This window comes from Anabrus simplex, chromosome 14 (genome assembly GCF_040414725.1).
Source record: "Anabrus simplex isolate iqAnaSimp1 chromosome 14, ASM4041472v1, whole genome shotgun sequence".
Taxonomy (NCBI): domain Eukaryota; kingdom Metazoa; phylum Arthropoda; class Insecta; order Orthoptera; family Tettigoniidae; genus Anabrus; species Anabrus simplex.
The window spans coordinates 69433154-69459792 of NC_090278.1; the positions used below are offsets into that span (position 1 = coordinate 69433154).

The 26639-nt window shown below is 39.6% G+C and overlaps 1 protein-coding gene across 1 annotated transcript in view; it reads right to left on the reverse strand.

The window, feature by feature from the left end:
- Positions 1 to 26639, reverse strand: part of Nipped-A (Transcription-associated protein Nipped-A) — a 347371-nt gene that overhangs the window by 249955 nt on the left and 70777 nt on the right. Inside the window, exons 16-22 of the mRNA XM_067157840.2 lie at positions 25182 to 25327; positions 22216 to 22360; positions 21028 to 21179; positions 12273 to 12370; positions 11453 to 11557; positions 7635 to 7807; positions 3665 to 3862 (exon numbers count right to left, since the gene is read on the reverse strand). Of these exons, the coding sequence (XP_067013941.2) occupies positions 3665 to 3862; positions 7635 to 7807; positions 11453 to 11557; positions 12273 to 12370; positions 21028 to 21179; positions 22216 to 22360; positions 25182 to 25327 (1017 nt within the window). The remainder of the gene's footprint in view (positions 1 to 3664; positions 3863 to 7634; positions 7808 to 11452; positions 11558 to 12272; positions 12371 to 21027; positions 21180 to 22215; positions 22361 to 25181; positions 25328 to 26639) is intronic.

The window sequence follows — 26639 nt, forward strand, 5'->3', positions numbered from 1 at the left end:
CACATACACCCAGCCCCCTTGCCAGCGAAATTAACCAATTATGGTTAAAATTCCCAACCCTGCCGGGAATCAAACCCGGCACCCCTGTGACCAAAGGCCGGCACGCTAACCATTTAACCTGGAGCCGGACTGTGACTTAGAAAGACATCATGGTAGTAAGTTCCATCAAGAAAATTCATAAGGCGATTGGGTGTGAGTTAGCAGCTGCCCGACAGAACTGGCAACTTAAATGAATTCAAGGTGCAGCAATGGAATGGGTACATACGAGAAGTATTTGATGACAAAGGGGAAAACCCGTAACAAGAAAAAGCAGACAAGTGCTCACTGATTACAATGGCTGTGGTAGAACAGGTTCTAAAGAGGGCAAAACCTGCAAAAGCTTGAGGGTTAGACAAACTTCCACCAGAACTGCTTAAACTTATGGGTGATGGAAAAATAGATGCTGACACTGTTTAACAAGATTTATGAGACTACAGAACTTCTTAAACCAACAGCGTGAAGTGTGGAAATCCCCAGGAATCGATGAAGTCAGCACAGACATGATTAAGGCAGCAGGAGTGCAGGGTTTACAGTGGCTACACAGAGTGCTCAATGCAGTTTGAAAAGTTGGCAAGATACCTACTGATTGGAGCAAGGGTGTCATCCCCCTGTTTAAGACAGGAAATCACTGAAAATGCTCCAACTACCGAGGAATAACACTTTCTCATGGGCTTAAGATTCTTGAGAAAATCTTAGAGAGCAGATTGTGAGTCATCTTAGAGCCACAGTTTAAAGAGGAACAGTATGGCTTCAGGCCTAACAAGTCCACAAGAGACCTAATATTCAGTGTCCATATGTTAATGGAAAAATATTGGGGAAAAGGCAAAGATCTGTTAATGGTTTTCCTTGACAATGAGAAAGCATATGACAGCACTGCAAGAGAGAAGATATGGGAATGCCTGAGAAAAAGGAATGTGCCAGAGGGATTGGTGAGGAAAGTTCAGATGCTGTATGAGAATTGTACCAGCTGTGTGCGATTCATCCTGGTTTAAGACCGAAAGTGGAGTCCAGCAAGGCAGTGCACTATCCCAACTATAGTTTATCACCATCATGGATGACATAATGAAGAACATCAAGAAAACCTCTGGTGAACTAAATGCAATGGCCTTCGCTGATGATGTTATGATCTGGGGAGAAACTGAGGAACAAGTACAGTCAAGACTCAATGAATGGAAGGTTAAGCTCCAGGAGTTCAATCTCAAGATAAGCGAACTCAAAACAGCAGTGATGGCAACAAACAGAGAGGGACGACCAGCGAACATCATGCTAGGAAACCATCCACTAGAAAGTGTGGAAAGCCTTACATACCTCAGCAGTGTAATATCTCGAGATACACTAGCCACAAAGGAGGTGGCAAATAGATGTAGAAGAGATCTCACTTTTACCAGTAAGTACGAACACTCCTCTGGGATCCCGAAGTACCAACAAAATCAAAGCTGGTGATGTTCAATCAGTACTTCATACCTATCTTAACCTATGGTATTGAAACCTGCACCCTCACTAAGAAAAACTCATCAAGGTTGCAGGTATCCAAGATGAAGTTCCTTAGGTCCACAATTCAAAAAACCAAACTGGACAAGTTGAGGAGTGATGTGGTTAGGAAGGAAGCTGGGATTGTTGCATCATTGTCAGATCAGATCACCATGTCCAGACTGAGGTGGTTTGGGCATGTAATGAGGATGGAGCCAACAAGGACAGCATATGTTAACTTGGAGCGACATGTAGCAGGGAAACGGATGGTGGGAAGACCAAGAACCCACTGGATGGACATCATAAAGATGGACATTGCAGATGGGGAAAGACACTGGAGGACGTCATTAACAACAGAATGTATCTCAATAAAACAGAATGGAAGAGGCTCACCAACAGTACCCGGGAAACTGGAACTGTAAAATGATGATGATGATGACGACGACGATGAATATCATTGTGACCACCCTTTATCTTCAGTTTTAACTTTGTAACTGTAAACAACAACATTCAAAATCTGTCTAATTTTAATTCTCACATGTTCATTTTAATGTCATTGTATTGTACATCGTTCTTGGACTAGCCTATCTGATATATTGTATAATTTGTGTTATGGCTGATGATGACCTTGACCTTAGGTCGAAACTAGTACCAAATTAAATAAACTTGTAATGTAAACACATTGCAAACCCTTATATTGAAAAGGTGGAACTGATAAAATTTATTTAACTATTAATGTATCAAGAGGCAGCCGGAAACTTAGAGCCTCCCGCAAATCACAATACAAGGAAAGATTAAAGGAGAGACAAGCAGATCCTTTAATTTCTCCTCTGCAAATCATTTTCTTTTCTCTGTTGCCTCTTGTCATTTGCCGTTCGCGAGTGATATTCTTCAAAATGCAATATACCATAATGGGCAAATGACATCCAGAATTAAAGGTCAAGTACAAAGGTCTAACACTGATCAATGATTGGGTTAACCTTTTAACTGGGCATGATGTATATATTCGTACGCCGAATGTTACAGGGTAATGGGCATGACGAATATATATGTACTCGTCTTTTACCGCGAATATCTCCTGGGTATGAGGAGTTACTTTGCCGCCTTGTGTATTATTGTCTAAATTGATGTTTTCTCCGCACGATTGCAGCAAATACCACATGTCACACTCCTTGAAGCGTATTTGTTTTTATTTTACATCTGTGCGGTGCTACTTGTCTGCAGTAGGCCAAATATGACAGCATCTAGTTGAAAGCGTAAGTTCGAAACGCTCGAAGAAGACGAGATTATTCAACACTTAGAGGATGATTGTGACGATTTCTCTTCTCAGAAATCTGAAGATGAGTGGTTCGATACAGAGGAAGGTGTCTGATAGTGAAAATTGTTCCGAGAATGATGAACAAGATGAACAACATGACGAATCGGATGAAGGCGAAGTGCAGTTCTAGCGAGGTAAATGACGTAACTGACCGTGAAGTTAATGTAAAATCTTTCACAATGTTACTAGCATGATGTGTAAGTCATAAATATTCCTTTATTTTATTTGTTTCAATTTTAGGTGATAACATATGAACAAAATGCACAAATTTAAACCAGGTAAATGACCTTGCAGTTAACGTAAATGGTTCAGAATGTCACATTCATGATATGATATTTATAAATACCCCTTGCTTTTATTTGTTTCAATTTTTGGCTGTGAAATTTGGGCCAAACTATCAAATTCCAACCAGGTAAATGACCTTGCAGTTAATGTAAAATGTTCTCTAACATTAAAATTAATTAATTAAAACTCCTTTAATTTACTTTTTGTATCACAGATGAGTGATATTAATTATATTACTAACTTTCCCGCCTATACTGCCGTGTAACAACAATCTGCTTTAAAAATGCACAGGGCAAGTTACACCATGCACATCAATAATACCCAGTTAAGTGGTTAAGAGAATGATCAACAACATTGGATAGTGAGTCTGACAATAGTCCTATGGACAATCCCTTTGATTTAAATGGGTATTCTTTTATCTCATACTAATTTCCAGATTAGACTTGCTAGAAGGTATTGAAATCTTTTATAAACAAACAAACAAAACATACAAGCTTGGTAGAGTTGGAATTAATAAGAGATAAAAATAATAGCTAAACATCTAGTACTTACCTCTCCTGTGAGATCCATCATTACAAAGAGCAATGCTTTCAGGAATACAAAGAGGTGTTCGAAAACCCATCTCAGAGACATTCGTTCGAACATGAATTTAATAGCAATGCAGCCTCCAAGCTTTGTATACCAGGCTCGCTCATAACACAGAGAGCACATGCGTTCGGCCAGGTACTCCATGATGGGCAGCCTACAGGCCTGTACAAACAGAGAAAGTGTGAGAGATTGGAAGTACAATGGGGAAAAAAAGCAAAAGAAACAAAATTATTAATTGAATATGTAATGGAAAGGGAACACACAAACATATAAACACACATGAAGATAGTTAAAGAGTAATAAAATGGGAGGTGAACATCTGCAGAGACTGAGTGTTAGTAACAGTCCTGTGCTCATTCTTCCTTTCAAAGTGTTCCACTGAATCTAATCCCTAAGAAATTTCTTGAAGATGCTGACAAATTAATAACCCTTGTCCTCCGAATTAAAATCTGTTGCTACCTTCCATATACAGTATAACCCCAATTTTGCGTAACTTCGATTTAGCTTAAACTCCACGTTAAACAGAAGAAATTTCAAGTCCCGAAAATTATTCCATAAGAGCAATGCAATTTTACGTTTGATTTAACGTTATTTACATTAAGACAAAACCCGCATTTAGTGTAAGGAAATGTTGTAATTCTGAAGCAATTATTTCTATTCATTATGGTTATGGGATATTAAGAACCTAGGAAAAAGACGTCATAAGCTTGCTAAGGATGATTCAAGGCAGAAGAGGAATTAAGAGCACGGGCACTTAGCAGCAAAGTAGATGTCAGACTCAGATATACATTCGACCTTGGCCGCTGCAGTACAGTAGAAGAGAACCCCATAGTAATGACAATATTATTATGCCCTTCGAAAGTTTCTATATTCATCTGTGCAGTATCATTCGGTTATAATGAGAACTCTTTCACTGATTCATCCATTATTAGAGTAAATTTGGGCGCATTAGTTTTTCGGTTATCAATATTCATGCACTCGACTCCAGCCTTTATACTGAATGCGACCGATCATCTTCGGCATCAATTTCTCGCTGCTCCATGCACGAGCAAGCTCTCTCCGACATTCAAATGTACTTGTAATAAATTTCATGTTTGGTCCGTATTGAATGTTTATATATCAAGTTAAAACAAATCAAGTTTATTATGTAGTCAACCTTTTCAATACATTACAAATTAAATTTATTATATGGTCAACCTTTCCAATACATTACATGATTTGGTTTAACTTAATTCAGATGTACTGTCGACGTCGATTAATAATACCCCACAACTGCAACTGGTACAAACAAACATTGGGAAAACATGTTTACGTTAATACAGGCAAAGATTTCTGGAAAAGGTGTGCTTTCTATTGAAGCCTTGACTTAAGGTAAACCCCAATTTAAAGAAATGTTTTTTTTTTTTTTAAACGGGTCCTTGTAAAAACGCTAAATGGGGGTTTTACTGTACTTGTCTTTATTTCCAGCTCGCTCCAACGCTGAACACTATTTTGGCCTATATCATCTGAATAAAACAATTATGTACATACTCCTATTTCGACAGATAATTAATTATATTAAATACACATACCTCTAAAATCACTGAATCAAATGGTCTTGTACTCAATTGGGTATGGTACTGTCCAGTTGCGTGACTAACTGATTAGCACGCTGCTCTCTAAGTCCAAGGGGTCTCTGGTTCAATTACTGGTCGGGTTGGGGGTTTTAACCTTCACTGGTTATTTTGCCTGGCTCGGGGACTGGGTATTTGTGCTTTCTTCAATATTAGTAACGGCCACATCCTCACAGATGCGCAACTAGCCCACAGGCAGAAAGGTACTGCAGTGAAAGGAGTTTTACAGAAATCCTAATTAATCACATAGCCCTGATATCCACCAAGCATATTTTCATTAGCATTTCCAGCAACATTTAGGTCAACAGGAGAAGTCTTGCCCTCTTCAAATGAAGCCTAATTCTCTTCAAATAGATTATCACTTCCATCACCAGTATTGTCACCCTCTTCAAACTACTCTACAAAGTTTTACTATTGATAACCCCTGTAAATCCTCATTAAGACATTTCTGCAGGGGACAAGAAAAGAGAATGTGTGAAACAAGAATACGTACTATTGAACTCTTGAATATGCAAATTAAAACTATCCAAAAAGGATATGGTAACACTTCATACGTTTCTGTTAACATACGCCCATTTTATGTCATGTACATACGAATAAAGTGACAGCAGTAGGTATAATTTCTTAAGATGAGATGAGACAATAAAAAGGTGTGAAAAATTCAAGAGAAGATATATGAAAAACTTTTCCTATCGGGCTTATAACAGTGGATGAAAAGGTGTGAAAAACACGAGACAACAGGTATGAAAACATTAGCACTAGGGTCCATAAAATTATCAATGTAATACTGCTAGTCACATTCTTTCTATAACAAAAGTAATGTTGAGCTGTTAGTTCAAGCCTTATATTCCAGACTAGTGGGTTATTAAGCATTTTCTAGTCACACTCTTCAACTAGGAATTACTCAGAGTTTACACTCGCCCATGTGCGAGAGAATGATTCTGATGATACAGATGTTGATTCCCATAGGGAACCTGAAATATTAGAATATTATTAGAATGATTCTGGCTGCCATCTTGAAGACAACAACACTTCAGCAACACCTGTGCTGATTTGAGTCAAAGATGTTAAGTTTCACGCTACACTTATGTGCTTAAAGATGCAAATGCCTGTCCACTTCCTGAAGAATTTTAATTTTGTCTTCACTAGTAAGCAATTTAGCAACTTTTTCCGTACCCATACCTACGCTATCACCAGAAAAATATGCACCACACTAGTCAACTTATCAAGATTATGCTCCTAATCTATAGTAGGCTATCATGCAACAAATGTTCAAAACCCTTCACTGTCCACTATACAGAATAAATTTTTAACTTCTGTCTGGAATGAGAAATACGACTTAAAATAGGCTCACTGGGTTATTCAGCAATCTCACTGCTATCCGACAATCAAAACTGAACTTTCCCGAGGCTAACGGCTTGCTCGCCAAAGGTGCCATTTACCCTTTAAGTTCAGGAATTCAAGGCCTTTTTGACTGTACAACTTTCCCCGATCTGCCTCTTGTGATGAGGGCTCTTATCTGTGTTGGAAATCACATTCCATTCACAAGGGATGGCAAAAAACATGTTCAGGACTGGGGAAAATGTGACTGTACTAAGCGGTAATAGAGAAAATTTACGACACAATAAGAGAGGTATTTAATAATGTTATTGGCTTTACGTCCCACTAACTACCCCTACGGTGCCAGAATTTTGTTCTGCAGTTCTTTTACGTGCCAGTAAATCTATTGACACGAGGCTCACGTATTTGAGCACCTTCAAATACCACCGGTGAGCCAGGATCGAACAGAGAGGTATTATTATATACATTTAATATGATGGGAATCAGAACTTCCATATTTACAATGTGCTAAGCGAGAAAACTTCTTAATGAGGAATGCACTAAGAACGTTTCACTGTACTTCTATTTGCCCACACTGCCATTTTGGAAATACAGAATACACAGAACATGACACGAGTTGTCACGGAAATTATGAAAGGATATTTTAAGTTCTCGCATCTGCTGGCGTGAAATGGAGTTCTACGTATTCCTGATAAATCGTTTTATGTATCAAATCAAAACGTTCACACAAACATCACTAATCTGCCATGTAAGAGATACATACAAGTTGCCGAGCTATGCCTGACATACGAGCTGTACAAGGAAACATAACGTTGGGTAGTGCCCGATTCACAAGTCGTAAAGGTTAAATCTTGTCAAAAGGAAATCAGAATGCCAATATTTTTACACTCCTTCAAATATTCTTTAGCATTCTACCAGTAAATTGGGTTGCCCAACATAGTTTTAGTTTCCAAATTTCAGGAAGGTACAAGTAAACTCACCCTTTCCTCTGAGCCAAGAATTTGTGTAGCCGTGTCCAGTATCAGAGCTAGTGCCACATGGCCAGGCTTGCAGAGTTCTTTTTCCTCGTGTCCCATGATAGCAGCCAAGGCGTCAATCAGGACTAGTGGGTCCATTCCAGAGAGACTCTGTCTTGAGCCAGTGTGGAAAGGACCTGTGACATAAAATTAATGAAAGGATCAATTCATTTTTATTCTTACTATTCATCTAGTCATGTACAGAACAACAGGCACATGAACAGCAATGCAGAAGATCAGATGGGGAAGAGGAAGCAATAGACATAGGAGAAGAGAACAAACATGAAACCCACAAAAGGATGAGGACAAACTCCAAATCTTCAGACACTGTTATCTTCAAATAGATTGGCCCTCCCCTGATCAATCCCTTGACTGTGCAGGGGCTTCCTGCTGCATATCAATGGACGTTCTCTGGTCAGCGGGTTCAAGAGCCACACCAACCGTAGGAATTGCAAGTCTGTCACAAGACAGGGTCTTCAAAAGAAGTTTCCCAGATAATGTCATAAATTAATTTGGTCTTTGTTATTGATATACAGGGTATACACAAAAGAATATCGGGTTTTAAAGGTGTATTATATCTTTTGCGTACTGTACAAAAAAATAATTCATACATGGACTAAAAGAGTACCAGGTGTGTGCCTAAGTTTTTCCGGTTTTTGTGGTAAAGAAAACATGTAATTTTCAAGGGAAATGCATTTTTTGTTTATTCAAAATATTGGCCATTGGCTTCTAAACACTTGGCCCATCTTTCAGGTAAGTTATGAACACCATGCCAGAAAAATTGCTTGTCTTTTGTGGCAAACCATTCCTTGAGCCATTTTCCAACTTCTTTGAAATTGCTTAAGTTCTGCTCTACGAGCGCATGCTCCATTGGAGGACAACGGCTGGTGTGAAATGATGTCCCATCCAAGTGATTTCAAGGTGTCTTTCACAGGTTTTGCTGTGTGAGATGGCACGTTGTTGTGTAACAAAATCACTTAGCCATGTCTTCTGGCCCATTCCGGTCGTCTTTCCATAAATGCGTGATTTAAATTAATCATTTGATGGCGATAGCGTTGTGCATTAACGGTTTCGCCGGGCTTCAAGAGTCTTTGCACTTTTGTGGTCAACCAGAGCGCACACTGTCTTTCACATTGAAATCACTATGTTTAAATTGTCAAAACCATGTCTGAAATGTTCTAATCGATGGAGCGTGTTCACCATATGTTTCTACCAGCAAACAATGACTTTTCACAGCCTTTTTCTGATTAAATAAGAAAACTATGCATGCTGCAAATGTTCTTTCTCAGGCACAAACGTTGACATGATCACTGAACAATACAACACAGGCGCTAGTATTTGGCGGACTCAACTTGTGTGTTTTGGTAGGTTAATGCCAGTTGAACAAACTGACGTATATGACAAATTCATATGGTGTGTACTGTTCGCTGGCACCATCTCTTAGTAAAACTGAACAAGACTTATGCATACACCTAGTAACTGTACGAGTTTTCACAGCATACACTACAAGTTCTCGATGTGAGAACCTTTAGTCATTACATAGTATAAGCTTCATGATCCGTATTGACAGTGGTAAATTGTACAAAGGATAAGCCTTTACTTTTTCCTCCTATTCAATACCTTATTCAACCTCTCTGAGGGGGGTTACAAGTTCATGTCAAATTTACTTTTTAAAAAACATTTTGGCCCTTATTTATGGGCCATCTTCAGTGGACATTTTTAAGGCACAGCTTTTACTGTACTGAGTTGAAAACAATCTAGACATAGTATAAAAACTCAATTATGATACACTACATATTAAAATCACAAATACAGTAGTTGAATTAAAAGTTTTTGTAACAGATTTTGCATTTGGAATTATCAAATCATAATTGTGTAAAATAATTGTGACGTTGAATAAAGTATTGAATAGGAGGAAAAAATAAAGGCTTATACTTTCTACAAAACCTTTAGTCATATGACACACATCCAACCAATAGCCCAGCTCTTCCCACACTTTGGTCAGCATGTCCGGAGTAATGGATGCGACAGCTGCAGCAACTCTACGTCTCAGTTCAGGCAGGCTGGCAGGCAGCAGTAGTACACACACGTGACCCTTAACATACCCCCATCAAAAAAAGAAATCATGCGGAGAAACGTCGGGGCTCCTTGCAGGCCAGCGAAGGAAAGCCTTATCACCTGGACCATGATGATCAATCCAATGATGGGGCAACAACTTCATTTAACCATTCCCGCACAGAGAGAAAAATATGGGGAGTGCGCCATCTTGCTGACAAATGATGGCTTGAAGTCCATCCTTTATCTGAGAGAAGAGCCAATTCTGAAGTATATCGAAGTATACAGTTCCTGTGATAGGTTTATCCTAGATACAGAATGGTCCAGACAACTTTCGTTTGGTTTATGCACAGAAAACATTAAATTTGGGGGAATTCCTTTCATGTTCCACAGTTGCGTATGGATTCTCTAGTGCCCAGATATGAGCATTATGTGTGTTCACTTGACCGCTGAGGTGAAATGCTGATTCATCACTGAAGATTACACAGTTAAGGAAACCTTCACCACCTTCCATCCCCTTCTGCATTTCCACACAGAAATTAGCAAGTGCCTGCAGACAAGAACATTGCACAGATTTGCTAGGACTGCGTACAAAAGTCGCCATGACACGCTCGACCGTTTTGCCTGATGTTCCACATCACCCTGGGCTCTTTCCTTTACACAGGCATCTGGAACTGTTGATACCACCCCTGAATGTTGTAGTTGTCTTCTAATTATTAAAACCCGTCGTAAGATAGGTGGCAAATCAAGCAACTAGTAGCTTGAAGGATGTACAATGAAGGTGATGGCCCAAATGCAACAAATTTTGCTAGATTTGTCTTAGTAAAGAGCACGTGAAGAAGCTGTGACAACTGTGAATGCCAGATATGGATACAGATCAATACCGCTGGTCTCGTACAGGTATCATCTTTTGCATTGCACCTGTATTTGAAGGTCCCACGAGTGCATTACACAGTTTGCATTAGAAGTGATGGTAAATTTAAGTAAATATGATATTACAGTTAGTTAGTTGTGGCAATAGACCCAATTTACTGAGAATATTTTAACACATTTCAATGAAGTGAGAAATCAATTTTTTAAGACTTGTTCTTCAATAAAATCAGTGAAGCAGATTATGTGTTGCATCTTTCTGTGCTAGTATTTCTGCATGTATGATGCTACTTAGATAAGGTAGATTCTTCCAATACAAAATTTCTGGAAGACAGATCGCCCTATGATGAACCTGCCCTTTGATAACTTTCAATACGCGAGCATGAAATTCCTGTGCCCAGATTCATTATGATTAACACAGCTGCCAAGTCTGTCTGCATATGCTGGAAGCTCCTAGGGAACAAAGTAGCCAACGGCCAAGCTCTTTTGAAGCTGTCAGCCGTTAGGGGGATCGTGTGATTCATCCCCTGGATCAAACGCCGCACAGATACAGTAATTAGTAGCAGTTTTAATGCAGTTTATACAACCCAGTAATTGAGGTTTTCTTCCTAAATAGTATTTTTGAGCTAATATTGAACCTAAGGGGTTTTATTTATGGCATCAACCTTAGAAATCCACTCAGTGATTATAGGAGAATTAGAGAAATGATTTTGTTTTTACCAAGGTACTGGAATAATGATCTGAAGAATGAACCCACTTCCAAGATCATTCAACATACTAAACTCCTGCAACTTTGTATTCCTTATAGAATTATATACAAATATTCCCTTTTCAGTACAAAGAACAAAATGATTTACCTGACTGTTGGGCAACTGCAAGCATAGTATAATGAGTGACCACAAACACCATGGTAGGCAGCACACTCTGGCGGAGCTCCTTGATGGCAGCAGCAACAAACATAGCTAAAACAAGCGTAACACTTAATTGAAAGAAGGTTCAACAATGTTCATTATAAACCAGTGCTGAACAACAGCAATACGCCTCAATTTTAAGGAACTGATACTTTTTAAAAATTTATATAAATGTAATGTTTGATCTTATTATTTAGTGTGCTACTCTAACATTACTTCTACCCCTTATAATAACCCAGAATCATTTAAAGGAAATTGACACTACAAAACAATACCATAAATCAAGAAAGAAAGAAAGAAAGAAAGAAAGAAAGAAAGAAAGAAAGAAAGAAAGAAATCTTAAAATGTTCAAACTGTTATCCTGTGCATTTGATACTGACAAGTAATCTGGTTAATTGTTGGGTTGGCACATTTTTAAGAAAGATTCCACCCATAATATAAATTCCCTGCCTACACAATCCAACATGAAGTATTTCATTAAAACATAGGAGGAAGTACTTAATTAAAATATTTATTACTGTAGCAGATAACCAAGAATTTTGACAAGTATTTCTCAATAAGGAGTTGCTTACATTTTCATTGCTTATACAAACAGTTTAATACCATAACCATGAGTCATTAAACATAAAAGGGCAAAAGCTGAACTGTTTTTATTGAAAATACGCAAAAGGAAAAACAAAACCTAATAATAATCTAAGGGTCAATCACTGAAGGAACAATTGGCATAAGTATTTCCTAAAAGAGAAAGGATACCATAGGAACTTACCTGTGAGGGCTATCTCATGAGTCTGGCGTGACTCTGCGTCTGGATACTTGTAAGCTACCCCTTGCGTTGGAGCAATTTTTGATTCAGGATCAATAAAACTGTGAACAGAATAACAAATAGAGTATATTAATTACAACAGTGTGTAAAGCCAAGTCCCCATGCTTTAACATGGAGCTCTAACATAAATATGAAGGGAAACCTTAAACGATCAGTGATGGTTTAATGAGAAATCATACCTAAGAATACAATGACATATTACTTAATTTAATATCGTTGGATCACAACTGCCAGCTCACTGCATTAGCTTTACTATCCTTGATTCAATTTTACTTAGTATACTACCACTCTGGGAGAACACACATCCCAAATACTTGAAATGATCTACTTATTCCACTTCTTAATTCCCAACCTGATATTCCATGCTAATTTTCGTACCATACTTGCTGAATCTCTTTCGAGCTCCAGGATTTTAGACTGCAGGCTTTCTGCACAGTGTATCTTCATGACCAAGATGCAGGAATAGGCCAAATTACTAATTATATCATCATCATCATCATCATCATCATGAATTCCTTCCAGCGAGCCAGGTAGGAAGTTTAAGAACAATGTGCCTGCATTTATTATGGTCCTGGTAGGCTTCTTTTCCCTCTAGGGTATCCCATGCTTCTCATCTCTTCTCTTTCTCTTATCTGATCTAAGCACTTTTTTTCTAGGGCGTCCAATTAGTCTTCGTCCGGAACGACCTTTTCAAAATACTTCCTTGGTGTTTGAGTCACCTGCATCCGCTTAACGTGTACTAGCCACTTCCTTGTTTTTTGTACAGCTGATCTAAGGAACTTCATTTCAACAGCTTGCGTTGACTTACTTCTCTTTTATGTATGAAGCAACTCTCCAGACTATATGTCATGATGGGCAGGAGATAAGCCTTAAACAGCTGGGCTGAGTGGCTCAGACAGTTGAGGGACTGGCCTTCTGACCCCAACTTGGCAGGTTCGATCCTGACTCAGTCCGGTGGTATTTGAAGGTACTCAAATAAGTCAGCCTTGTGTCGGTAGACTTACTGGCATGTAAAAGAACTCCTGCAGGACAAAATTCTGGCACCCCGGTGTCTCCGAAAACCATAATAGTAGTTAGTGGGACATAAAGCAAATAACATTATTATTTTTTATTAAGTTTTAAACGGGTCTGTTTAGCCCTCTGAAGAACTCCCTTGTCCCATACTATGTTCCATACTTGATGGAACAAGTTGGATCCTTTTTGCACCCTGTTCAATACTTCGTTCTTGGCACTTACGTCATTTGATATTGTACAGTGGAACCTCGATTATCCGTTCCCGGAAAATACGTTTTCCCGGAATATGCGTTCAAATTACGTGGTCCCGCGAGCATCGTAATTAAATCACGTTGTAAAAGTCCCGCATTATCCGTTCCTCGAAGAAACGCTTTCCCGGATCAACCGTCCAGAAATTCCAGTCCCATCAATGCTAAATCCTCGATCAATCGTTTTTTAATAAACTGTATCTCACGAAAGGACGGCTATGGCATATTTATGGATCTTGGCGTTAACGCCCCGTCACTGCGATAATTAAAGCAAGTACTGTACCGGTACTAGAAAAGCGATCGGCGGTGAACTTGCACAAGAGACCATCTTAGCATCGCATTCGGGTGGTATTGTTTAGAGAATCTCGGAAAATCATAAAGCAGAGGGTGCCCACAACAATTGCAAGGAGACACGGCGCATTTCGACAGCTCTGCTTGAAGACGGAACGAGTTTCGTCATATGTTCGCACTTATAAAGCGTCCATATTATGTCCAGGGTTAGATGTTTACATTTTTACATTTTTTTCATCATACTGCCGAAGAGGTTTTCGGCACTTTGCTCAGGGCACTGCAGAGTAACTGGGCTTTCAGGCAAGAATCGAAACTGCTCCTTCTTAACACAAATTCAGTACCTTTAGATATTATCGTACATGATATGTTAGCGAGACCAAAACAGATGTTGCACCCTACATTAAAAAAAAGAAAAGAAAGCCATGGGAGGTCTTGGGATTGCCTATTACTGTTTAGGTCCTGATGTAAGACTGGGAATGTTACATTTTCGTGTTAAAATACCAAAAACTGCAGTCGTTTTATTTGCGCACGTTACATGTTAAATGGTTGGTATCATTTCAAACTTGTACTGACATGTGCAGCGAGCGCGCTTTCCAGATGACCTCAAGGTCACGAATATCCGTAATTTCTGAAGTGTTTACATTTCTTTTATCTTTCCAATTTGATTGGATTTGTGACGCGCAGAATTGAATATAATGCATTCGAGAAATTTTAAGAATCGATACTTACATTCGAAACCATGTTTTCAAGTTCAACATAACCTTTAAAAGTCGATGTAGGCCTAATTTGCGCGGTACGAGATTTCCAGAAACTGACTACGAACAATATACCGGAGACCAAATTACAATGAAAGATTAAGAAGTGAACGGATTTCGCCATCATTTTGGGTGCTTTTGTATCTAATGTGCTTTATTTTATTAGATGAGAGAATTAAAAACTACTTGTGGTCGATTGTCGTTTGGCTTGGCGTTATTAGATTTTTCGAAGTTTGGCTAGCCTAATCAAAGTTGCTGAACTGAAAGAAGTTTTCACGGGAAACTGACGAAGATTCCCCTGTAAAATTGAATATAAAGTACCGGGTACCGAGATTTTGAACTCGCGTACCGGTAATTAATGCGGTTTCGCGGTCTAACATACCCGCCTCTCATCCAGAGGGCCCAGGCTTGATTGCGACCAGGTCAGGCAATTTTACCTGGATATAAGTCTGGTTCCAGGTCCACTCAGCCTACGTGAATACCTTTAATTGTGGAGCTATCTAATGGTGAGATGGCGACCCCGATCTACAGAGCCAGGAATATTTGCCGAGAGGATTCGTCGCACTGACCATGCGCACCTCATAATCTGCAGGCCTTCGGGCTGAGCAACGGTCGCTTGGCAGGCAAAGTCCCACTGGGGCTGTAGTTTGGTTTGGTTTAGGAGTTTTTGTAAGATTATAATTATACATATTTAATTTTTGTGATGTTTAGCCAAATTGTTGATGGTTTTCATTCATTCCCGGATTTTCCGTTTTCCCGTGTTATACGTTTTATTTTCATGGTCCCTCGAAAAACGGAGAATCGAGGTTTCACTGTATTCCCCAGATATTTTAAGGTATTCACACATTCAATCTTCTCTCCCTTGAGAGTGAGGTTACAAGGTGTAATTGTCCTGCGAAATTTCATTACCACTGTTTTGCTCTTGCTATCTACATATTCCCCTAAATGTTATTAAGTGTTGTCGGTTATATTTTACTTAGTAAAAATTTGGTTTATCCAAGTATTTCTATTTTTCTTTATTCAAGAAATTTTGCCAATGTTAAGCCTGTTGTACACAATCAAATGCTTGTCAAATTCAAGACTTCACAAGTTAACTTGTCAAATCGCTTGCAAGACTTGAGATGTCTTCAAAAGTCTTGAAAATCAATTAGAACATCATCTAAACGATCGAAGAATTGCCAAGTCTTTGACAGAATTGACCAATGGAATTTAGAGTGTTAACAATGCACACTAGGTACACTGGAAACGCCAGAAATAAAAACAATAAAAACCGCTTCATCTTCACGACCGAGGGATGTTGTGTGTGTATTAATTTCTAAGTATGAGGCACATCAATGGACTCTGTAGACGCTGTAGAATACCACAACATAATGAACAAAACAGCAGTGTATGAGGAGACTGCAAATCTCAAGGAAGTGGAGAGTTTTTATGTTTATTACCATATGGTAACCTATTAAACACCATCAGCAATGTTCGATTTTTGACGATCTTCACATATTATTATTGTTGTGTGTTGGCAGGGTAAATAAATAAGACAGAACCTAGTAGCATCCTATTTCTAAAATGTGTTAACTACACACACACACACACGCGCGCGCGCGCGCGCGCGACTGCCGAGCTCACAACTTACACAAGTACATAGCACACACATGGTCTCTCTCTCTCTCCCCCCCCCCCCCCCTAGTTTCTCATGTTTTATCTATAATGACATACGCAGAATCTTCGATCGCTTACACTACACTCACTCAACTGCTCAGACACCCTCGTTGGCAGTCACAATCCGTAGTCCACACGTCAGTCTCGCAGCTCGGGATAGTATCCGCTGTCCACTCAGCCCGTAGAACTCCACTCACAGCCCCATATTGGCACCCAGTGTTGTCCTCCAAACTGCACAGGACAGGCCACGCCCTCTTCCAGCAGCTGGACCCAGACATTCACATGCACGACAACAGGAATACAGAAACGACTCCTCAGCTCCAACAGACAGATACTCCAACAGACTGACACCTCTCAACTCAGGCTGTCACTAACACATCGACTGCAGCCTTTGCGACTCACTGAGTCCACACATTGGACTCACTGCACCAACTGAACTCACTCCATAGGTCGCGCCTGACTTAAATACCTGGGCGCCCACCATCCGGATGCTTCTAGAAGTGACATGCCTCCCAGAGTCTTCCCGAACAGAAATACTCTTTGCGCGCCACCCAGATTTTTCCATAACGCCGGAAGCCTCCAATCAGCAAGGAGGACCATCCAGATAGCGGTGGGGGCGCTGACCAATCCGCAAGCGGCTGTCCTCCGCCCGGTGACAGGAGTAAGGAAGGGGTGGGCCTTCCTTGGGGATGAGTGTGCGGTTGAAGTTGGCTAGCTCATGCTACTTCCCGTGGTTGTACATTGGCATGGCAGACGCAGCGGCTCACCATGCCTCATTTTCTTCTTCTTTCAATTCGGCCATCTAAAGACCACGTCATTTCAATTGTTTCTTGCTACATCAAGCTTTAATACTCTCCCAGTACTTTTGCATTAGTTCTCGATACTGTTGCTTCCCTTCTTCAGTCCACTTCTTGCCTGTTGGTAGCTTAGCTTTTTCTTGGAAACATTGGTGTGTTGTTAGTTTCTGTTTAAGGGGGGCACGTTCCCAGATATCATTGTCTGTAATTTCCACTTCTTGTAAATCTTTGTCCACCTCAGTGAACCAAGCTCCCTTGGTCTTCTTTTCGAGAAAGTAGGTGAAAATCCTATTTGTTAATCGCATTGGGTTAATTCTTGTTATATGACAGTAAAACGTAATTCTCCGTTTCCTCATGGTATCGGTTATTTCTTCCAAATGAGTGTAAAGTTCGTGGTTGTGCCATCCCTTATATTCCCCATTTTCTTTTACTGGGCCCAAGATTTGTCTTAGAATTTTCCTTTCCTTTACTTTCAGTTTCTCTATTAGTCCCTTCCGATGCATTGCAAGGCAATGTACAAGGCCTCCAGGCAGAAGACTATGCGGTAATGTCAACTTGGCATTTATAAATGGCCTTTGTTAGATTGTATGCCATTTCCATTTTCCTGATTCGTGACTCGAAAGCTGCCTTCTCAGAGAGATTGGGGTCTATCCACTCACCCAAATATTTGAACGCTTTTGTTTGCTTGAAATTCCCCTGTCCTACATCTAGTGCTTTGGGCGCTTGCTTGATATTAGTGATGAATTCTGGGTTGTTTTTTTTTCTAAAGGAAATCTACAGGCCCGCTTTCGCTGCTTGAATCTGGAGTCCATTAATTTGCGCTGTGGCTGCATCTAGGGAATCTGAAAAAGTTGCAAGGTCATCTACGAATGCTAGGCAGGTCAGTTTTTTGTAGCACAATCTGACATCATTTTCAGTCCTGTTAAAGTTCATTACTTTTCGCCACTCTCGATTATTATTATTATTATTATTATTATTATTATTATTATTATTATTAAGTTTTCATGCAATAAGATATGCATTTCCAGTCCATTGCTATCATTTTTATTTCATTAATGTGAGTAATAATATAACCTCTGCAAATGATCTTATAGCAGTAAATTCATTGCAAAAATTACGTTCAAGATAATCACATTAATATATTCCCCATGTAAATTACTTATTGTTTATTGTGCATTTTCTTCTTTTTAAGAATGCAGTATTTACGCGAATAATACCTGCATTTAAAAAAAAAATTTAGGCATGAAATTGGGGTGTGGATTTTATTTGAGTCAATGTTGGCATTTTTTTTTCTTTCAAAATCAACCTTCCTAAAGTTAGGGTGTGGGGATTATGCGGTGGCAGGGATTATTCGCGTAGATACGGTATATTCCACTGCTATTCCAAGAACTACAACTGCTGTTTGCCTTTTCCTTACTTGTTAAAATGCTATCAAACCTTGCCAAATCTTTTCAAATCTTCTCAAACCTTCAGCAAAGCTGAACAATCTTCAACAGGGTTTGACAATTTTTCTTGTTTAGTATTATAATGAAAGAAAAATTTGATGGTGTGCAACATGCATTAGTCAAGATATTTAAAGAAGTCTATCTTCAAAATTTCTGAGTTCCTACTATCAATTGCTCAGCAATAATGTCACTAAGCCACTGTAGAAATCTGACCAACACACACTGCTTAGAACACCTGGTTAATTGTTGGTCATATCCTTGCACATACTCACTAGCACTCTTCTGTACTTAAAGGAAGTCTAAGATATTTTTCTGTCACAGGTAAGACCGAGGGCAGCATCTTGAACCCACTGAGTAAAATATTTTTATGCCCGATATATCTTTTAATTGGTCACAAAATGTGAAAAACAACTAAATATGGCCTTTTCATACTAGCAATGCACAATATATTACATCTTGCAACAGGAACATAAGTCTTATTTTCAAAAAAATGCAATTATCTATCAGTTCAGGTTTTATGAGTTGTTGCGCTTACAGCATACAATGTTTTTCTCATTGTGCTTGGTACAACAATGTTTCTCCTAAGTAGCACATCTCTGTTTGGGCTTCGACAGAGATGAGTACTTGAGTTTCTTGCATTTCTCTTCTTTCCCGCATTCATGGTAACGGCCTCTTCCTCCACCTGCTCCTTCACGTGCTTCAAACTGTTGACTGAGCTTTCTCCCCAAGAGTTTCCATTGCACGTACGGTTTTCTTGCGCAAACCAACCAAATTTTCCGCTCGTTGCTTTGTTTGGTTTGTGACAAGTTGCTCTCCCAATAACATACGAGTAAACAACACAATAAAGGTTTTAGGTGGAAACCTTTATTGTGTTGTTTACTCATATGTTTTTCTCAGTTCAATACGGACCAACAACATGAAATTTATAACTCTTAATGCTCTCCCAATGACAGTAAAAACAACATCCTTTTGTTTCGCTTGTGCTAAAACCAGGTTGGATTGCATAGAACATACTATATCTAGTAACGTAAAGAACAATGCTAATGGCCAACGGTGTGTTCCTCTCTTGGTAGAATCAAACACAGGATATCAAGGGTGGAAGGTAAGCAAGACTGCTAACCATTATTCAACAAGGTGATATACACAAATCACACTCGCTCATTATTGTTATACTTCAAGAAAATCTGTAGAACGCGTGTCCTAGGAGAAGGTTAGACGAGCCCACATTGAATTGTGGTCGCCTTCTTCCAAATACGAAGGGCGTACTAAATTGTTTTACAATTTACTTTTTGTACATCCGGGTATGGTTCACATTTCACTTTTGAAGGTGGTGACATGTAAATAGTGTCTTGTTCCACCGTTTGGTAGCAGCACACACACAGAGGCCAACGAATGCACTCGCCATAGCCATTTAATTACAACACTTCAGCGTAGGAGTAGACAACATGGAAAGCAACTGTCAGGGATAGCTCTATACGACGTGGTTCTTAAGGAAAGAAGGGGTGACCATTGCAGAAATCCAACTGATGGCACTGTTCGACATTTCTTTGGTGGTGGACTGTCCCTATGCTTCCATTGCATTGATTGTTGTTTCGTTTGTGGCTCATGGTAATAGAGCCATGTCTCATCACCAGTCACAAGCCTAGCCATGAAATCAGCTGGATCTTGATCATGGCGTTGCAAACGTTCTCTGCACTCGTCCACACACCTCTGCTTTTCATCTGTTGGCAAGAGTCTAGGCACCCACGTGGATGACACCTTCTCCAACTGTAAGTGGCCGTGCACGATCCGCTGCAGGGTGTTTCGGCTAATTTCCGTGGCTGCCTCCATTTCCGTAAATGTAATGCATTTGTCCCCTTGGATGGCCTGTTCGACCCGGGCAATGTTAGCTGGTGTTGACACTGTCACATTCCTTCCAGAACTGGTTCCCTTTTCCACCAATGTGCGTTCTGTTTTCCAACCTTCCACCCAGTTATAAACTGTTTCCCGTGATGGCGCATGTTCTCCACAGACTGCCACCAGGCGCTGATGAAATTCTGCAGTGGTCACGCCTTCTTTTCATAGAAACCAAGTCGTATAGTGCTGTCCCTGACGGTTGCTTTCCATGTTGTCTGCTCCTACGCTGACAGTGTTGTTATGAAATGGCTATGACGAGTGCATTCGTTGGCCCCTGTGCGTGTGCTGCTACCAAACGGTGGTACAAGACACTAGTTACACGTCACAACCTTAAAAAGTGAAATGTGAACTATACCGGACATACAAAAAATAAAGTGTATAACAATATAGTACGCCCCTCGTACTTACGAATCTTTTGAAACTGTATAAGTGTTTTCTTATCGGAAACAGTTGGAGGAACAATAAATAAAAGTATAACAGTGTTCCTTATGCATTTATGGCTGAACAATCTGAAATATCAGATTAGTGGGTTCAAGGAGCCTTTCAACTTCCTAGGGTTAAGTATAATATATTGTGGTGTTTAAATCTGTACGTACCTGGGATGAGAGAAGAGTTGAAATATCTCATCTTTACTATCTGATAAGTTTAGAGAAGCAATCAGGTAGCAACGTATCACAGACCATGACTGTTTCCTGTAGAAAGATTCAGTTGTACTTGTCTTCAGCGCTACAAAGGCAGTATTTATCACCTGGAATAGTAAATTACATACATCATTAGACATAAAAACGTCATGCGGGATTAGGAATTACTGCAGACATGTCATATTTACTCACGTGTAGAGTACAGTTTAATTGAAGAGAAAATTTAAGCAAGATATCTCAATAAAATCTGAGTGCCAAAGAGTCTCGAAGAATAGTGTGTTCATTTCTAAAACAGAAAGCCACAGATATGATTTGCAGAGCTATCAGAGATTTTATAATTGCTCTTCAATTTGCTTCAACCTGGTGAGAGAACATTTTTTAAGTTGTAAAAGGTAAGAAAACAAAAGGTTTGTTTTCTTATTTGTGGAAAAACTTTTAAGTGATGAAATCAACCCTATCCTCTAAGCAGTTCATATTACTGAACAATTATGTAGCCTCACACAGAAACTGATAGTAGGAATGAAATCAATATATATAAAAATATTTATTTGACGAGTAAAGAAAAAGGAAAGGGAATCAGGGCACCTTGTTAGCCAGGAATCAGGATAAGGCTCATGTGGGGGAAAACAGAAGGCAACGAGAACAGTAAGGAGAAGGTAGTAATTTTCCACATTGCTACCAACAACATAAGACTAACAGGACTAACAGGACTAACAGGAAAAGATACTAACTTAGTTGGGGATGTCTGGGATCTGGAATCTGGTTACGGTGGAACACAACAAGTTTAAGGAAGCAGAGATTTTTATCAGTGGGATACTGACTTAAATGAGACTATGGAATGGGTATGTGAGATATTGGGAGGGAGTGAGATTTGTAGATCCTAATGGTTAGGTAGTATATACGGATCTACATTCAGATGACATTCTGAAATTACCGAATGTTAACTGGCAACAATGCAAACCACAGAAAGCATAACCAACAAATGGTGAATAAGTTAATATGAGAAGGACAGCTAAATAAGGGACAGAGGGTATAAACGATCATTAAGCTATTTTTGTTATAGTTAAAAATAAATGTGACAGAAAGGAAGGTTGTTAAAGTAGGTCTATTATGCAATACCATATGGTCGGTGATTCTACTAACCTTGGAGACAGGAAGTTTGACAGGTGTCGTGTGATCAGTGAAGTGCACAGTCACGCATGGTCCCTCATATTGCCTGGCATCATAATTTAATCTCTGAGGTTCGATCATCATCTTCCGATTACCACCACCAAACTTTCCAAGCACTCTGTAAGAGAAAACAAACTTGACATTCAAAACCATAGAAAATTCAAAATACAATTTTAATCCATCACTGTAAGTGAGAACATGCACATTTCATATCAATGACTCACTGTAATTTCCACAAACATGCAAGATCCAATTTAAGACAGTCAGAAGACTTTTCAAATACAAAACAAACTCTTCCAAAATGCCATTATCTAATTCAATTTGCATCTGAAAACAGTCCCAGAAAGTTCCACCGTTCCATCAAAACTTATCAAACTAGTTCTATATTTTACAAAACCCACACAGAAGCGGAATTCTCGAGAAGACTATCACCTACACTTTACAAAATAGCAACTGACGATATCCTGAATGAACTATCCAAGGAAGCAATATCCAGAGATTATGGATTTCTTTTAGTAGCAGGTTTGAAGCCTCTGATGCTGTTTGATTTTGTGCACGATACAAAGAATATTTCTGTTCTAGAACTGACCGGAGAGTTCAGAGAGATCAGTTTCAGCATCACATGTGTAAATTAGTATCCCTCAACATTTCTAATGGCCAGCTTAGTGATGATGTCATTTCTACAAATGGAGAATTTAAAGCAATATCACAAGACAAAGTCTGTCAGAATTTCCAGAAAATGGATACATTTAACGTGCAGAAATTATGTCTGAAATGAGAGTCAGTGTCATCTTCTCCTTTACTTCAGCCCAATCAAACGTTCACAATCCTTAATTCTTCTGCCTGCCAGTGTACTCCTTTCCCTTGGTGGCCTTGAAATGTATCCTACTCGAATTTTTTTAAGATAGTGAAAAAAAATGTAACCTAAAGGAGATCCTTCAGCTTCCAATCAACACACTGGACAGTATGATATATACTCATCGAAAATTGCAATGTCTAGAGATTTTTAGATCGCAGCGGGAAGCTGCTCTACAACAGATTAATGCCCTCGGGAACTTACTTTGTGATAGGAACTCCTATAAACTTCAAAATAGGCAGCTCTATGAAGAGAGAAATACAGCAAAACCTCTTACAGCTGACCAGATGATAAATAATGAAAAATCTGCCTTTGAAAGGGGGTGGTCTTCTTAAAGGAAATATCAAACTAGTACTCTATTACAACCACCACCAACACCACCACTTTATATATCGCAGGATTTTGCCAACGGCTCGCAAGAGGATATTGTGTCGGAGATTAAAGCAATCCGATCATCCGTTACTTGCAGATTACTAACTGCAACTAGATCAGAAGCCAATCTAAGGACTTCTTCCTGCAACACTGCTTCTATTACAGGTAATGCCTTGACATAAGCTCAATTGAACCCATGCACTGTTCACTTCTTCGTATGGCTGCTACCATTTTTTTTCTTAATGTCTTTGTTCACATTTTCTACCCATTCCTTTCAGTAATGTTCACATTTCTCAATGTAGTTGTGTGTTGGACAGTTTCCGAGGACACACTAAACAAAATGTCTGCAAGTTACTAATGAGCAAAAAAGAGCAAAAGTTATCATTCCTAGCGGGCTTACATCTCTCTTGCAACCCACGGACGTTTGTGTGAACAGACCCTTCAAAGTCGCATCGAAGCTGATCCCAGAGTGGATGCTTCTAACAATCAGGTCCAAATACAGCTTTATCATCATCCTACACTTCTCACTTCAAAACTGAAGATCTATGGAAATGACCCTCCATGAGTGTTAATGCCTGCCCTCCTGAAGAAGCCGGGAAGCACCGTCAGGGGCTGAGAAAAACTGAGATTAATGATGAGAATATATGAAGATTTGGAGATTGTCTCTGTGATTTCGTATTTATACTCTTTTCCTCTTTCTGTTGCTCTGTCTTCCCACACCGACCCGAATTGCATTTATCCTCTCGTATGTTCCTGGTAATGTTCATAACCTTACTTCAAATATCACTCTTCTAGATGCCCACTCACCACAAGTTCAAAGTCAACAAGACTGTCATCTGACCAGTAACTCTGCCCAGTTCAATGTCGGTCAACAATAATCAAACAGAAAGAAGCGCCACGTGGTTCACAGCTATCCTAACCTTACAGGACCCTGTTATGAATTTAACAATCCATTAAATCACGAGTGTTGCTCCGAGTGCAGACAAAAATTGTGAATGCTGCCTGAAGTGGCATGCCCACGTCTTCCGCTGTGAAGAAATGTCTGCAGTGAAGACAGTAGTTTATCTCACACCATCAAGAAATTAACACTGTGGTCGGTGCAATAAACGCTGGCTTGATCAGTTACAAGAAGCCATGTGCTATGCTTACATTGATCCTAATGACACAACTAAACAACTGGACAGATCTAAGTGGAAATTGGCACGCCGAATAGCACATCCTGTGCCAATGCTGAACAAATGGTAGGAAGATGATGATTCATGTTCCTACTGTTATATATGCGACTTGATTTAGCACTTCTTTGTTCCTTGCTATAACTTATAAAGACGTCATTGCTTTTTTTTCTTCTTTCTTTTAATTTGCTGCACGCGCACCGACACAGATAAGTCTTATGGCAATGATGGGATAGGAAAGGCTTAGGAGTGGGAAGGAAGCGGACGTGGCCTTAATTAAGGTACAGTCCCAACATTTGCCTGGTGTGAAAATGGGAAACCACGGAAAACCATCTTCAGGGCTCCCGCCAGTGCGGCTCGAACTCACTATCTCACGGATGCAAGCTCACAGCAGCGTGCCCCTAATTGCACAGCCAACTCGCCCGGTAATTGGCGAAAAGAGGACCCTAAAAGACATTAATGAGTACAAGACAGATTGATCTGTACATGAAGGAACGTCCCACACAAAAACTTGAGAGATAAGGTAAAATTCCACTAACCTGAACGCCACGTGTGCAACTTGATCTGAAGGGTTACGCAGCGTTCTCCACAGAGCTTGCATCAGATCTGCTCGCACAGGTTGTATATGTTCATATAAGAAATCTGGCTGGAGATTATCTACGCATAACTCAAGGGTCCGCAAGCCCTGAAAAGTCAAAACAGAACAATAGTATTAGAATTATTCAATATTAATTTCTATTCATCATATTTCAATAGAGATATAATTTCCTTTCTTGTAAAGAAAACAGTCAAATAGCAGTGACTTAAAGGGAGAGACCTGAAAATTTAGCATTTGCAACATTAGCTCCATCTAGGCTTGGAACTGAATGGATTGAAAATAAAACAATTACAAAAACCTGAATGATGTGATTTGGATGAAGTGCTGAAAATGAAATGACGTATGGCTTTTAGTGCCGGGAGTGTCCGAGGACAAGTTTGGCTCGCCAGATGCAAGTCTTTTTATTTGACGCCCGTAGACGCGTCGTGATGAGGATGAAATGATGATGAAGACGACACATACAGCAAAATTAACCAATTATGGTTAAAATTCCCGACCCTGCCGGGAATCGAACCCGGGACCCTTTGACCAAAGGCCAGCACGCTAACCATTCAGCGATGGAGCCGGACGCTAATAACAGAGAAGCGACAATGTCCCCATTAGTGAACTTCTCCTAATGGCGAAAGCATAAGAAATTGTGAGGAAATTAAAAAATGAAAAATTTGTGGATTAGCAGGTTTCTGAACTGACTGACTGAAGATGTGACACATTACTTTCAGAGAAGTGAGTAGGGATACCAAGAGTGTGATCAATGAAATAACACAAGAATAGTTCACAACCACGTGGCCTAAAGGGTGCAAATTGTATGCTGACAGCAACATCTTTAATGTGGATGAACGTGGCATTTTCTTCAGAATGACACCAGACAGAAAACTAAAACTTGAAGGTGAGAACTGTGTTGGAGGCTACTTGTCTAAAGATCAAATCACAGCTCTCATTTGTGTTAATGCATTTGGAAGTGAGGAGGGAAACAGTTCATGATTGGAAAGTCCAAAATCCTAATTATTTTGCTAGTGATTTAACCTTGCACCAAACACATCAAAGGCTGTTAATAAACTTGACCATGTTTGCTTTTATTTGATCCATGCTGACTGGTATCATCAAAGGTTTTAGACAATGGAAGGATGGGAAAGGGCTAGGATTGGGAAAGTAGCTGCCGTGGACTTACAGCTGGGCCCACAAGAGTTAGGGTCTGACGTTTAGCGCCACCGGCGAGAAAAGGTTAACAAACGCTACTAAAAAATGGTCTGTTGCTATGGCAACAATGACAGAGACACCATATTTAAGGAAACTATCGCCATATGGGTTGGCTTGCTCTCAGTCGCGTTTGTGATATTATTTGGAGCGGTACTGTGTTCCCTGTGTCATTGCTGGTTTATGTAATAATTTACATGTTTGT